Source organism: Fusarium vanettenii (genome assembly GCF_000151355.1).
Source record: "Fusarium vanettenii 77-13-4 chromosome 7 genomic scaffold NECHAsca_22_chr7_11_0, whole genome shotgun sequence".
Taxonomy (NCBI): domain Eukaryota; kingdom Fungi; phylum Ascomycota; class Sordariomycetes; order Hypocreales; family Nectriaceae; genus Fusarium; species Fusarium vanettenii.
The window spans coordinates 409668-422362 of record NW_003315863.1 but is presented as its reverse complement, the minus strand read 5'-3'; the positions used below and the strand labels follow the sequence as shown (position 1 = coordinate 422362).

Here is a 12695-nt window from a genome sequence, read left to right as displayed (position 1 = left end):
ACATTACCTCGTGGGCAAAAGTGTACCCATAGCTAAGTCACTTAGGACGACGCAGGCCGCAGAACAAGGACCAAGGACAAAAAGAAATGATGAGACTGGGACTCGAACCCAGGAGGATTGCTCCATCAGGAATCTTAGGTTGTTAAGGTGACCTTAACCTGACGCCATAACCAACTCGGCCATCTCACCCGGTAGTCCTTGGAGGGGACCCGCTTGTCGATGTCCGGCGGTGGAGATTCTGTCTAGATGAAGGCCGTAGCGCTGGATCCATGGCTTTACCAAAAGATGAATTACGGTATCCTGTGGTAAGGATATTGTCCCTTTGAGCTGAATTTAAAGGGAATGCGTGGTTCAAGTTGTGATAGGAAGGGAACAGTTCTATTTGAGTGGTGTGGTGTATCTTTACTCCCTTAGCCACGGATCCTGAAGCAGTTCCTTCGCCGTTGGCCTTTCCTCCGGGACCCATGTCAGCACTCTCCGAAGAAATGCAATGAAACGCGAGGGGTCTTTAAGTCTTGTTTCGAGCTCCTCCAACGTTCGATTTGGTGGAATAGGTGCCAGACCTAGCCAGTTTCCTAGATGCAGCCATTTAGCTCTAAGCAGAGGCCAGTTGGGGGAGACTGAAACGTACCATTCTTATCCCAAAAATCAGCAGCTCTCTCAGGGTTTCGTCGCAAGAATTCCAAGGGAGGCGGTCCCAGGGCTGCAATTAGTTGAGCCAGGTGTGCGGCATCATACATATCACCATCCTCGTCTTGGGCGGTGAAAAGCCGTTTAGGTCCAAGCAAATCCCATGCCTACAAAGGTTAGAGAAGAGAGAGAGTTCAAATGAAGGGTAATCACCGTGAGCCCAACACTCCAGATATCAACTGGGTAGCTCCAAGAGATACACATTATTGTTTCTGGAGCTCGGTATTGGATTGGCATGATATCGCCGGCGTGAGGTCCTGGGCCAGATCTTGCCTCCCCAAAGCCTGAAAGCAGCATTGGGCCAGGTTTCGGGCGCATGAGACGGGATAGGTATATGGTCCTATCGGGAGAAACCCCCTTTCGGGCAACCGGGGATGAAAATTCTTGGTCTTCTAGTGGGCGAAGAATTGAGTCGTCATTTAGGCCCAAGAGCAGGTTTCCAGAGTGAACATCTACTCAAAGTCAGCTCAGATATCGAAAGGAATTATCTTTCCCTTAGTACACACCCGTATGAACCACATGAGCCTCGTTATGGAGAAAGTCAAGGGCCTTTAATAGCTCCTCCACAGCCCCCTTTACAAACATCTCGTCAAAGCCACCGTCTTTCCGGAAGACAAGTTTCATGTCCCGAAGACTCATCTGGGCAGGCTGAAAGACCAGCGCGACGTGTTGGCCGTGTGGCCCATCAATGTTGAAGGAGTCCAGTAACTGCCGAATGTTCTTCCGACCAGGGTTCTCTGTCGTTGAAAGCTTTTGGTCCATGTCTTTGTACAGCGGAAGTTCCCGATGGAAGCGAGAGGTGTGCACATAGACTTTGAGTGCGACATATGGGTGATCACTGCTGTCACTGTCAGCAGAATAGCTTAATATTCAAGACGTCTCACAATACTTTAAATCTCGAGCTAGCCAGATGGTAGATGAGCTACCAAAGCCCAATTTGGCAATGGTCTGGTATCGGCCGTGAAACACTTCACCCAGACGAACAGGATAGAACCGGTCAGCGACATAGTCGGGTAATTCTTCTTCTTCCACCTTTTGACTTTGATCTATAAGGCTAAAACCCGAGGTTGGCAACGATCGCGGCTCCTCGGGTGTCTTTTGCCCTTGTCTGAGTCGGCCTAATGAGCTGGCCAGTTTTGACCACGTCGAGGCCATCCGGAAGAGGCCAGTTGGATGATGTTGAGGGAGGGTCAATGGCTTCCAGAGCAGTTTAACCCTTCTTGAGCCGAAGAAAAAAGCCATTTCTAGGCTCTGTCGCGACAGCATTGCGTTTTTGGAAGTCGGGTGAGATGACCTCAACTAACTGATGGCAAGGAAGAGTAATCATGTCGCGACGCGTGGTCTAATCACCGAACGCGCTGGAGTGGGGTCATGTGACGGTCGAGGCTTTCTGGAGAACATACATAGATAAGGTCAAGAGTATTGTGAAAATACAGGATGACAAGCTCGGTCAAAAGAGCGAGAGAAGGGGGGTCTTTTGGGGACGCCGCTTGAGAATCCAGGCGTCATGGCTGGTTAATGTGACCTTCACATCAGACCGACACCACTGGCTCTATAGGCTCTCTCAACACTCTACTCATTCAACAACAAAGACAAGCCGTCATCGTATAGGGGTTAGTACATCAGTTTGTGGTCCATCGAGACACTGAAAACGCAAGTTCGAGTCTTGCTGACGGCAAACCTCTTTTTTTGCCAGTTGGGTTGTTCCAGCTTCAACTAATCTTTTTGGTGTTTTCGCACACGTCAACTGAATAACCACCACCTGCCCATTCTTCATAAACGAGAAAAGTCGAAAACCTCTTGAGTCTACTAGTAAATCTGTTCATGCCGGGATGATGCAGTCATGTCTTGAGTTTATGGTGTGCATGGAGCTGAGAGCGTGGCGTCTCGTAGAGGACCAGCCTTCGGGCCTGGGAGCAAAATTACTCGTGCGTAGAAAACCACCCTCATGCAGACTACCCGCCACTGTGTCATCGTTACATTTGCGGTATATGAGAATGTGTGTACCGCTGTTCCTGTGACATTGGGCTTGTGATATGGAACAGCACTCACAGAACTGACTCAACCTCGGCCTGCCGCCTTTCAGCAAGCATGCTCCCTGTTGCCCAGTGTCAGACATTTTACACAGACATAGCGTACTTTATCACAATTTATCGCTGGAAGAGAAATCGAGACAGCCCTTGCATCACAGGTTTTTCTCTCACAATGGGGAGGTTGAGCAGTTAGGGCAAAGTGCAACGGGTTTGTAAGCATTGAAAAAGGCTGGAACAGGCTTGCTAGAACAAGAATAGAGCATATAAAGCAGCCTCAAAGCTTGGCTCCCTTGGCAACTCTTTCTTGCCTCTCCTTTTCCCTCAGCTTCCTCCTCAGAATTTTTCCAGTCGGGCTCTTTGGAATGGCTTCGATGAACTCGACTCCCCCCTTGAGCCACTTGTATCTAGCTTTGTGCTGCTCCACATGTCTATGGATGTCTTTCGTGACATTATCTTCAGATTCCTTTTTCGCACCAGATGACTTGACGACATAGGCCTTCGGGGCCTCTCCAGCTCGTGCGTCTGGGACTTGAATGATTGCACAGTCATCGACGTGAGGGTGGGTGAGGAGGTGTGCTTCTAGTTCTGCGGGTGCGACTTGATGGCCCTGTCATCGGGTTAGAGTGACTCTAAGATTCAAGATATGGCATTAGTACCTTGACTTTGATAAGCTCTTTTACTCGGTCGACGACAACAAAGTGTTCATTCCCAGAGGGAGCCTTTCGCACAAGTACTTCGTCGCCAGTTCGAATCCAGCGGCCATCTTTGTCGGTGAAGAACGTCTCTGAAGTTGCTTTTGGGTTATTAAAGTAGCCCAAGGAAACAGAGTGGCTCTGAATGAGAAGTTCCCCGGGAGTTTCATAGTCCGTGATTTCATCGCCGTCAACATCAACGATCCTGGCTTTGGCGCCTGGTACTAAGGAGCCAGTGGATCCCACAAAAGTATCGTGCTCACTGGACTGTATAAAAACGGTGGCAGTCTCAGTCATTCCTTGTGATAGTTAGTGGTGCATGGTATTTGGGGCCGTTCTTCTTACCGAATCCTTGGCCCAGCCGCCATTTTGGATAAATCCTCAACAAGTCATCAACCGTTTCCTTGCCAAGTGGCGCCGCGCCTGTGTATAGAAACTCTACACTCTCCAGGTCATACTGTCGACATATATCTTGCTTGCTCAGCATCTCAATGACAATTGGTGGCACGATGCTAAGTTGACGAATCCTATACTTGCTCACTGCCTTGAGAAATGTCAGAAATGTGTATCGCGGTAGCACGATGATTTCATCGCCGCGGAAAGTGCCAAGGTGAGTAATTAGCATGAGACCAAAGACGTGGCTGAAGGGCAATAAGCCAAGCATGGCTTGATTGTCAACGCCGAAAGCCTTGCGGGCAACAGAGTCGAAAGTGTGAGTTTGGAGAATGCCTGCAATGATGTTGTAATGCGAGATCATGACAGGTTTCTAGCGCATGTAAGTATTGTGGTGACCACTGGATAGAACAACTCACTGGTAGACCTGATGTGCCACTTGAATAGCATAAGTAGGCAGCTTGTCGAGTAGCTTGTCCCTGAGCCCAATTAAGAGGTGGCAACTCGGGCAGCTTTTTGCCATTCTCAATCAGATCTTCAATTGTCCGAAACACTGAGTCCGTCTCGACGTCCGGCATCGGAAGTAGGAAGACGTGGTCATTGGGGATCCCAACAGCAGCCGTGGCTTTGAGAGCTGCCTCCAACAAGGGCTGGCAAGTGAAAATGGCTTTGGATTTAGATAATCGGAGCTGATCTTGAAGTTCTGATGAAGACAGCGCAGCACTGGAAAGGCTGACTACGCCATTGAGTCGATGGATCGAGTGGGTGAGAGGGATATAGTCAATCTGAAGGACAACGTCAGTGAGATAATACATCAATTTTGAGAAAATTGGACGGACCGTATTGAATGAATACACGCCAACTACTTTGTCCCATTCTGAACCACGTTGAGGATCGAACTTGAGTGCTTGACCGATGCCTCGAGCGAGGTAATCTTCCCGCGCGATCACTTCAGCAGCATCGCGTGTTTTACCGGTAAGCCCACAAGTATACGGGTTTCGTGATTTAGCGATGGCGCTTCGCCCATATTCTTCCGTGCTCATGAACTCGGCGACCGAGATTGAGTCTGGTGGTTCTGGCTTTTGGTTAGTAAAGTGCTCGCAATGAGAACATGGGGATAAGTACGTATGGGCAACTCAGGAACCCATGGCGGAGGTGTAAAGACCATCGTAAAGTGCCTAAATAAACAATTGATGGCAACCGATTATAGTACAAAGATAAGATCAAAGTAGGTGTGGAGGTGTCAAGATGCAGCTTCGTTATCAATCTATGATCTTGCGGCCTTTTCTCGTCCCGAGCCGACCCCGCAACCCAGACGATGCAATGAGACAGTTGAGACTTGGCGATCCGTGGGGGTCATTGTCAATAGCGTGCACAATTTCTAACTCACCGTTTACTAGACATCAATTGCGGGGTTTCTGGTCTCCGTTTGGCTTCCGACTGGTTCGCGTCGATGCATAAGTGCTGATCGAGGAGAGATTGGTCACGAGACGTTGATATGCATTAATGTTACCTTGTCTTGCTGGAATGGAGATTCGTCATTGAATAGGTGTTGCTACCCTAGAGGTGAGAGACTCGGAGGATCGCGAGGATTGTTTCCCTTGCTCAAAACTCCTTAGGGAACTCAACAGTCCTGTCTATTGCAACGGTATCTTATAATTGATCAAGTCATTTTTTCACATCATTAAGTTGTTGCTTTTAGATTCTGGACATCTCTGTGTTTACTGTGTGGTTGGACGGTGGATATCGTCGTGTAATTTCGCCAGATCGCGTGCCAAATTGCGAACGCAAGACTCTCATGATTCGTGGAAAATAGTCTAAGCTGATAACATCGATAAATCTCAAGCATTACTATTTTATGAGCTTGCAGCAACAATTTTGCTGACCAGACCCAAAATGCCAGCTGCAGTGACGGGCTCCTCCGACCTCTTGAACCCTTCATCAAAAGGCAAACGCTCTTGTTCTGAATCATGTTAGTGAGCGTTCAACAAGGCGAATAAAGGTGACTTACCGAACAACACCTTGACCCACTCAGTCACAGCATTGCCCTCCTGAACGTTACCGAAAATGGACAAGTAGAGGGCGGACTCGATGAAGCTGAACTGGGTGCCGTCGGCAGTGAGTGTAAACTCAGGGTTGGCGGCGGCGGCGGCTTGGAGACGCTGCTTCCTGGCAGTAGCGGCTGTCTGAATGGAGATGGTAGACTCGGTGAAGTGAGATGCTACAGAGTCCCAGATGGTCTGGTTGAAGCTGTGGTTATCGCCGAAGAAGATATCGTTACGGCTCAGGCTGCCATCGTGTTCGATGACTGAGATAGTTAGTGCTATAGCTCATGGACTGTGCATCACATTTGACTCACCACCATGCTTGTTCAGGTTGTCCAAGTCAAAAGTGACGTTATCTCCAGTGGTCAATGCCTTTTGTCCCACCAGCGTAGTAGCAGCAGGGTCCAGGTTGACAGCATCGGTGAAGGCGACAATCAAGTCAGCCAAAGAGATGTTCAATCCGTCGCGAGGAAGAAATCCATGGTTTGCCACCGCGTTGACCATGGGGCAAGGGCTTCTACCTGTTTCATTGTCAGTGGACATGTTCACTTCTTGGAGGTGGACACGTACGGTCATATGCACCAGGGGCTTGCCACTCATTGCTGGCGCTCACAGCAGCAGCAGCTGACAAGAGAAGTGGGACGTGATACAACATGATGAATTGGCTAAAGAACATAGACAGTGATGAACACATTCATTCGGCACTAGGGAGTGTGGACTGACTTTATCTATTTCTCACGACACACAAGCCTCGGCATGACAAACTCCTTAATACCTAATAATAGTAAAGCCGTTACAACTTCCGCATAAGGCGACAGTCCGTACCATGAACTTCCACAAAATATGTTTTTTTCTAGCGCTCAATGCCGAGGCACACGGACGAGTTCCAGAAAAGTCGGCCGAGCCGTAGATCGTCGGAGATTATTGCTCCTAAGAGACTCGACCGGCCGTTGCCGACACGGATACAGGGGTTGCCCAGGGGCTTCGGACCAATGATGGGGCAGGTGATTACGACTTTCTAATGCTGACAAGAGCCGGACATGGCGGGTGCGACTCCGACGGACTTTTGTACGCTGGGGTGTGTTTCAAGGGTCCAGTGAGATTCTCCCCTTTTCGCACACAGAAACTGGAATTTGTCAAGCGGTGACATGGTCAACATACGACAGACCTGATTTTTCTCCGTGACATCATAGGAAGCGATGATTACTAGGCGAATCGGGTTTCTCGGCAGTGCCCAGATTTCACAAGTCTAGTGCGAAAATAGTATGAGATGGGATATGAAAATTCATGTTGACTATCGGCAGGAATCTTAAAAAACCAACACAAATGTCAAGATAACCACGTCATGGCCTGAACAGTCTAGGCATCTACCTTGACAGTCGGGACGTTGGGGTAAATGTCAGGAATCGACTGGATCTCAACAGGCTCCGTCTCAGGGATCCGCTCAGCATCGACCCAATTGCCGTGAACGGCAGACCGGAGTCCTACGTTGGATTAGTACATGGAAAAAGCCCTATCCTGATGATGCACTTACGAAATGGAAGAATAATCCTGGCAACGACTGCCTGAAAGTCCTTTGTGTCTTGGATGATCTGCAACAGACGAGGCGTGAGTAAGATGGAACACACAAGACAATTTGTGGGCGCAACATACCACCTCGTTTCGGTTAAGCCGCTGATTATCAATCATGGTGATGAGGAAACCATCTCCTTCCCCAGCGTCAGGATGTCGAGGGCTGAAGCAAGGTTCCTGAACGAGGCAGCTCGGCCCTGGGGAAAAGTACTCGACATTCCCAGTCTTGTAGTCAAGACGCGCCAAGGCGTTGAGGCCTTGATATAACTGTGCCGTGTTGCCGCCGTCGGGCTTGTAGCAGTCCATGTAGGTGTATCGAGCTGTGGTTGGTGTCATGTTAGTTGAAGCGATGGACCAAGTTGGAGTAGGGAGACTTACTCTTCTGGCCGAGGAATCTCTCGTCGATTCTGGGAAACTCACAGGGATCACTTAGAAGAACCTCTATGGGAACGGTTAGCCTGCATCTAAGAGCATCTGCACTAGTTCTCACCTGGGTCTGGCATGATATCGGATGCACTCGAAGGATCAATGCACCATTTGACATAGTTGACAGTCACATCGCTCGGCTTTGGGTTCTCCCCGTGGCGCGAAGCTGCGAGTTGTAAGCATGATTCTAAATAGTTGGGATCTTCTAATCTTACGAAGAAACGAAAAGGCATTGTGAGAAGCCACGGAGGAATCAAAGTAGCTGGACGCAGATACGGTGTCAGCATTAGCGCACGACGGGAGCTGGAGGCTGATACATACATCTTTCCATCTTCCTCCCAGCTTGCGCCCGTGTGGATAGACATGCAGTTCTTGTACTTGAACCATCGGATTGGGGCACTCTCGTTGCGCGGAATGACACCAAACCACGCAGGGCATTTCTCGTCGTAGTACCTCGTGAATCGTTAGAACAGCAATTCCGTGCCGTGGAGCCATGCGTACCACTGATGTTTCCTAGGCTTGTCGTGGTCTTTGTAGTCGACCATGAACGGCATGCGCATGAGAACGACGTAGTTCTCAGTCTTAATCGCACGTCCTTAGTGAAATTTGTAGATATGAAGCGCGCTGGAACACTCACCACGGCACAGTCGTGAATGATGCCTCCACCTTGAAACTCAAAGTCACGCTTGAGAGTTCTCTTGCCGTCTTTGTTGATGACATAGACGGAAATCTGGCCCAGACAGTATCAGGAAACATGCAAAAAATCAGAAGAGTTTGTGTGGTTCTCACCTGAGGACTGCCTAGTCCATTCAGCTGGTAGCCAAACGCAACGAGGTCACCAGTCTTGGGGTCAACCTGCCTCAGGTCAGTTTGGAACCATCTATGGTCGAATGCCAGTATCACCCACATGCGGATGGGCAGTGAACGGCTTCCTCGGGTCTACACCCTCAAAAGCATCGTGGCCAACAGTGCTAAGAGAGTCTACCCTGGTCAGCAACGCAAAACGAGACACAACTGGGAGACTCACTGGGGTCAAGCTCATAAGCAGGCCCGAACTCGGAAAGCGCTAGGAGCTTGCCGGCATGAATGATAATGTTTGTGTTGGCGGTCGAGTCCAGAACTGCGCGAACGCAAGGATGATGCGAGAAGGGACTGGAAAACATGCCAAAGAGGGCACGTCCGGCCTTTCGCTCAGCCACGAGTCGTTCCGTCATGACGTACTTTTGCTGGAACGAGACTTTTCCGTCCTTGATGCGAAAGGCGCTGATGTTGCCGTCCCCGTCAAAGGCAACAGTCTTGGAGCCGCCTAGGTAGTAATCCCTCTCGTAGTAAGGGTCTTGCATAACCTAGCCACTTGAGTCAAAAAGCGAAGTATTGGGCAAGGGGAGATTGGACAAACACGGTAGAAGGTGCCGTTGAGTTCCTTCGGTATGGTACCCTCAACTTCAACATCCTCGATGCCTACCTCAGCTCTGAAGGGGCGAGAGGCGGCGGCGAAGTCGTTGTAGATGGCATGGGCCTTGACCATTGTGGTGGTTGGTGATTTTACTGGAGGGGAGGAGGTAAGGATTGAGCGGTGATGATGATTCTACTCGCTGCCTTTGAGGACGCATGTCGACTTATATAGCCGTCTACGCGGCCAGCCAATGTTTCTTTGCGTCATGTTTAACGTCCCGAGCCAAGTATCGTTAGGTGTATGTGGGTTGAGTGACTGTCATGTGGGGTAGCGGCGATGAGATCGGATCCTTCATGTGGGGGAGGTGTCAAAGGAGGCTAAGCTCAAGGGGCCAGGAAGGGATGTTCTTGTTTGCGCGATTCGCATTTGGTTCTGTGGGTGGTCTCATTGGACTGTTTTTGATTCTCAAGTCTCTTATTCGCAGTTACCTTTATTATATCGTTTGTTTTTATTTGCAACAATTGCTCATATTATTGTCGTATTCCATTGCATTTGCTTCAAATGTGCTTTCATCTGCCGGCCCACACCTGGGAACTCCTCCTCGTCCCCCGCATTTTAGTCAATCCTATTCCCTTCAGCCCGATTGGCCGACGCCTATGGTCCAAACATGTCAAGACACAACCCACATCCATCCCCTTCGTCTCCAGCTCGCCATTGTCCTCCGCATTCTCGATCATCCAACGCCAATGCCTCTCCCACATGCACAGTCTGAGGAGGGCCCGCATCTGCATGCTGTTGGCCCTCGCTCAACCCTCAAGCGGTACCAATGCACCGTCCCGGGCTGCCACCGAGCGTACCGTCGCAATGAGCATCTTCTGCGTCATATGCGTTCCCACGATTCCCAGAAGCCTTATGAATGCCCCAGATGCCACAAATGCTATAGCCGACAGCGAGTCTCTTGATGATCCTCGTGAATGAGATAGCAGCTGACGCCTTGAAACGCTAGAGATGTCCTGAAACGCCATGTCGCTCAACAACATGAGACCCTTCAGCGGCAAGCAGACTCTTCGAGACAAAAAGGTAGTTTCCCTTCAGCACAACTGCTAGCCTATCGTCATTGACGTCCTCGCTCCTCGTCTAGGAAACCAAGACATTTCCCAGTCTCACCTCGTGGCGTTGTCCCCGTCTATAACCGAGAACGAGATGTCCGTTGGCTGGCAACGAGATGAAGATGATCACCAGGACGCACGAGATGACCGATCACTCCAGAGGGGTATCAGGGACCGGAGAAGTCAATCGCAAGTGTCGACCGGCCGATGTGTTTCGGACGTTACACATGAACCCGAGCTTCGTTCTTCCATGATGAGTCCAGAAACGGCACTGCAGCTGGTGTTAGACTCATGTGGTCCCTGGGCAGCGCAACCGGCCACTCCGGCCTCGTCTTTAATGGCTGTGTATCACAACGCACGTCAGGACGCCCCAGGAACCACTGAGTGTGATTCTTTACGATTAGGTCGACCGCACTCAACAGCCGGATCGTCCAGGTCCATTGGCTCACAAGCTGACGTCCTGAGAAACGGGATCTTAGAGGAACTGGATGCTATAAAACACCCTGACTTTAGCGTTCGCCATCCCCTCGATGAACCGGACTACCACTGCGAGCAAGCCTTTCAAGTTGATCAACCGCCTCCAATTGCTATGCCCCCTGCAGGAGAATTGACTACTAACACGTGGCTGGACTATTATTTTGAGAGATTTCATCCCCGATGGCCGATTATCCATCAGAGCACATTTAACCCAGCTACAGCAATCCCCGATCTACTATCCATGATGTCGATGATAGGGGCATGGGAGTATGGCGTTACTCCCTCGCTGGAAGCCTCCGAGCGTTGGAGCGAGTCTCTCGTCCTCAGACTGAGCCACGTTCTCGTACGCATATACTTCTTGATTGAATGCCTGCAGCTAACATGATCTAGTCCCAGGTCTCGGCATGGCCCGCGACTGTGTCTGAGAGTGCGATACAAGCCTATCAAGCGTTGCTCCTCAACGTGATATTTACCCTTGAATATTTAGTATGAGTACACCACACAAGCCCAATGCTAGGTAATGCTGACAGGGACAGGATGATATGAGATTTAAGAAGGCTTACCCTCGTTACTGCATGATGATTGCCATCTTTCGTGGCGCTAGTCTGTTCCAAGAGCAACAGATCCTTGTCCAGGATGAAACTCAAGACATGATTCCAACAAGTTGGTTGATCAGAGAAAAGTTCAAGAGGTATGCCCATCTATTGCGCATTACGGTTTCGGATAGCTAAATGACCTCTTTTCAGGTTAGCCTTTTATACCTTCCGACTGGATAATTACTTCTATTTCCTCCAAGGACATTATCCGGTCTTGAGGTATGAAGAGTTGTGCCTCGCGACACCCTGCTCTGAGAGGCTCTGGGAAGCCACGACGGTCGAAGAGTGGCACGACATCAAAGAGATCGAGTCCAAGAAGCGAGCAGCCATGCTGTTCATGACGCTGATGGATACTGCCATGGATTGCGAAGGACGGGACACGCTGCCTCCGCTCCTCGAGGACGATTATGTCTACGGCATTTGTGCTATGCAGACATGGCTCTGGCGAGACATAAAGAGGCACAGACCTCGTCTGCAGGCGTTGCAATCTTCTGAAGGACCCGGCATTATTTCTGCCCCAGCATCATCACGGCCGATTGAGTATTGGTCGGCCATGTTGACGACCTGGAGCGAATGCCTGAGAGACCGTTCAATTGGATCACCTCTATCATCCGAGAAGCACAGGGAGTTGTTGGAAAACTGTACCCCGGCACTATATCATTTTTCCCAGATGTCTCTTCGAGCAAATCTTGAAGCTATACAAGACCTCGCCATGGACCGATACCACAAGCAGTACTCAGGCCCTTACAGGAGACAACTCGAGTCCCGCATCTTGGAATGGGTAAGAACTTCAGATGCCCGGCTAGCCCTATGGCACGCGGCACAAGTTCTCAAGCTACTTCAAGAAACCTCAGACAGCATGGAGACGAGAGGAAGCTCTCTAACGTCTTGGCGTATTGACTTCATCGCTCCTTTGGCGCTGTACAAAGCAGGGCTAATAGTCTGGGCGTATGCGCGCTCCGTCCAGGTCTGCGACTCGTGCTCCATGGGGTCGATCATGCAACCGGCGGTATCGACACGAGCCGAGCCGTTGGACCTATTCAGACCCCAGCGAGGAGAAGAGTTCCGTGAGTGGCTGCATTATGGAGGAAGGGGAATGATACAGGGGACTATGGTGTGTGCTTGTAGACTGGATGAGCTCCTCAGTGCCTATGAAGCGTGGCTACTTAGGTATTATTTTAAGAGTCGTAGTGTGTTGGAAATGGCAGGATTGCTATTGCTCCTCAAGGACAAAGATTGATCATTACATCAAGTCAAGATAGGACA

General features: G+C 50.0%; 5 protein-coding genes across 5 annotated transcripts; 1 reads left to right on the top strand and 4 right to left on the bottom strand.

The window, feature by feature from the left end:
• Nucleotides 1-402: 402 nt before the first annotated feature.
• On the bottom strand, nucleotides 403-1845 carry NECHADRAFT_45887 (uncharacterized protein; the record flags this gene model as incomplete). Its single annotated transcript, XM_003044377.1, has 5 exons — nucleotides 403-575; nucleotides 632-797; nucleotides 844-1145; nucleotides 1197-1528; nucleotides 1580-1845. The coding sequence occupies 5 exons, from the start codon at nucleotides 1843-1845 to the stop codon at nucleotides 403-405; spliced, it is 1239 nt and encodes a 412-aa protein (XP_003044423.1).
• A 1152-nt stretch (nucleotides 1846-2997) lies between these two features.
• Nucleotides 2998-4976, bottom strand: NECHADRAFT_45761 (uncharacterized protein; the record flags this gene model as incomplete). Its single annotated transcript, XM_003044376.1, has 6 exons — nucleotides 2998-3330; nucleotides 3380-3714; nucleotides 3761-4181; nucleotides 4228-4593; nucleotides 4648-4883; nucleotides 4934-4976. The coding sequence occupies 6 exons, from the start codon at nucleotides 4974-4976 to the stop codon at nucleotides 2998-3000; spliced, it is 1734 nt and encodes a 577-aa protein (XP_003044422.1).
• An 805-nt stretch (nucleotides 4977-5781) lies between these two features.
• Nucleotides 5782-6508, bottom strand: NECHADRAFT_106279 (uncharacterized protein; the record flags this gene model as incomplete). Its single annotated transcript, XM_003044375.1, has 3 exons — nucleotides 5782-6116; nucleotides 6168-6374; nucleotides 6424-6508. 3 exons carry the CDS (start codon nucleotides 6506-6508, stop codon nucleotides 5782-5784), a joined length of 627 nt encoding a protein of 208 aa, XP_003044421.1.
• Nucleotides 6509-6871: 363 nt separating this feature from the next.
• On the bottom strand, nucleotides 6872-9379 carry NECHADRAFT_83121 (uncharacterized protein; the record flags this gene model as incomplete). Its single annotated transcript, XM_003044374.1, has 15 exons — nucleotides 6872-6979; nucleotides 7022-7102; nucleotides 7225-7337; nucleotides 7388-7445; nucleotides 7507-7745; nucleotides 7804-7866; nucleotides 7916-8017; nucleotides 8067-8113; nucleotides 8173-8304; nucleotides 8353-8432; nucleotides 8489-8581; nucleotides 8641-8706; nucleotides 8759-8832; nucleotides 8879-9197; nucleotides 9251-9379. The coding sequence occupies 15 exons, from the start codon at nucleotides 9377-9379 to the stop codon at nucleotides 6872-6874; spliced, it is 1704 nt and encodes a 567-aa protein (XP_003044420.1).
• An 891-nt stretch (nucleotides 9380-10270) lies between these two features.
• Nucleotides 10271-12669, top strand: NECHADRAFT_83120 (uncharacterized protein; the record flags this gene model as incomplete). The annotated part of the gene is made up of 7 exons (XM_003044495.1): nucleotides 10271-10327; nucleotides 10409-11176; nucleotides 11224-11319; nucleotides 11364-11524; nucleotides 11580-12496; nucleotides 12558-12599; nucleotides 12638-12669. The coding sequence occupies 7 exons, from the start codon at nucleotides 10271-10273 to the stop codon at nucleotides 12667-12669; spliced, it is 2073 nt and encodes a 690-aa protein (XP_003044541.1).
• Nucleotides 12670-12695: the final 26 nt, after the last annotated feature.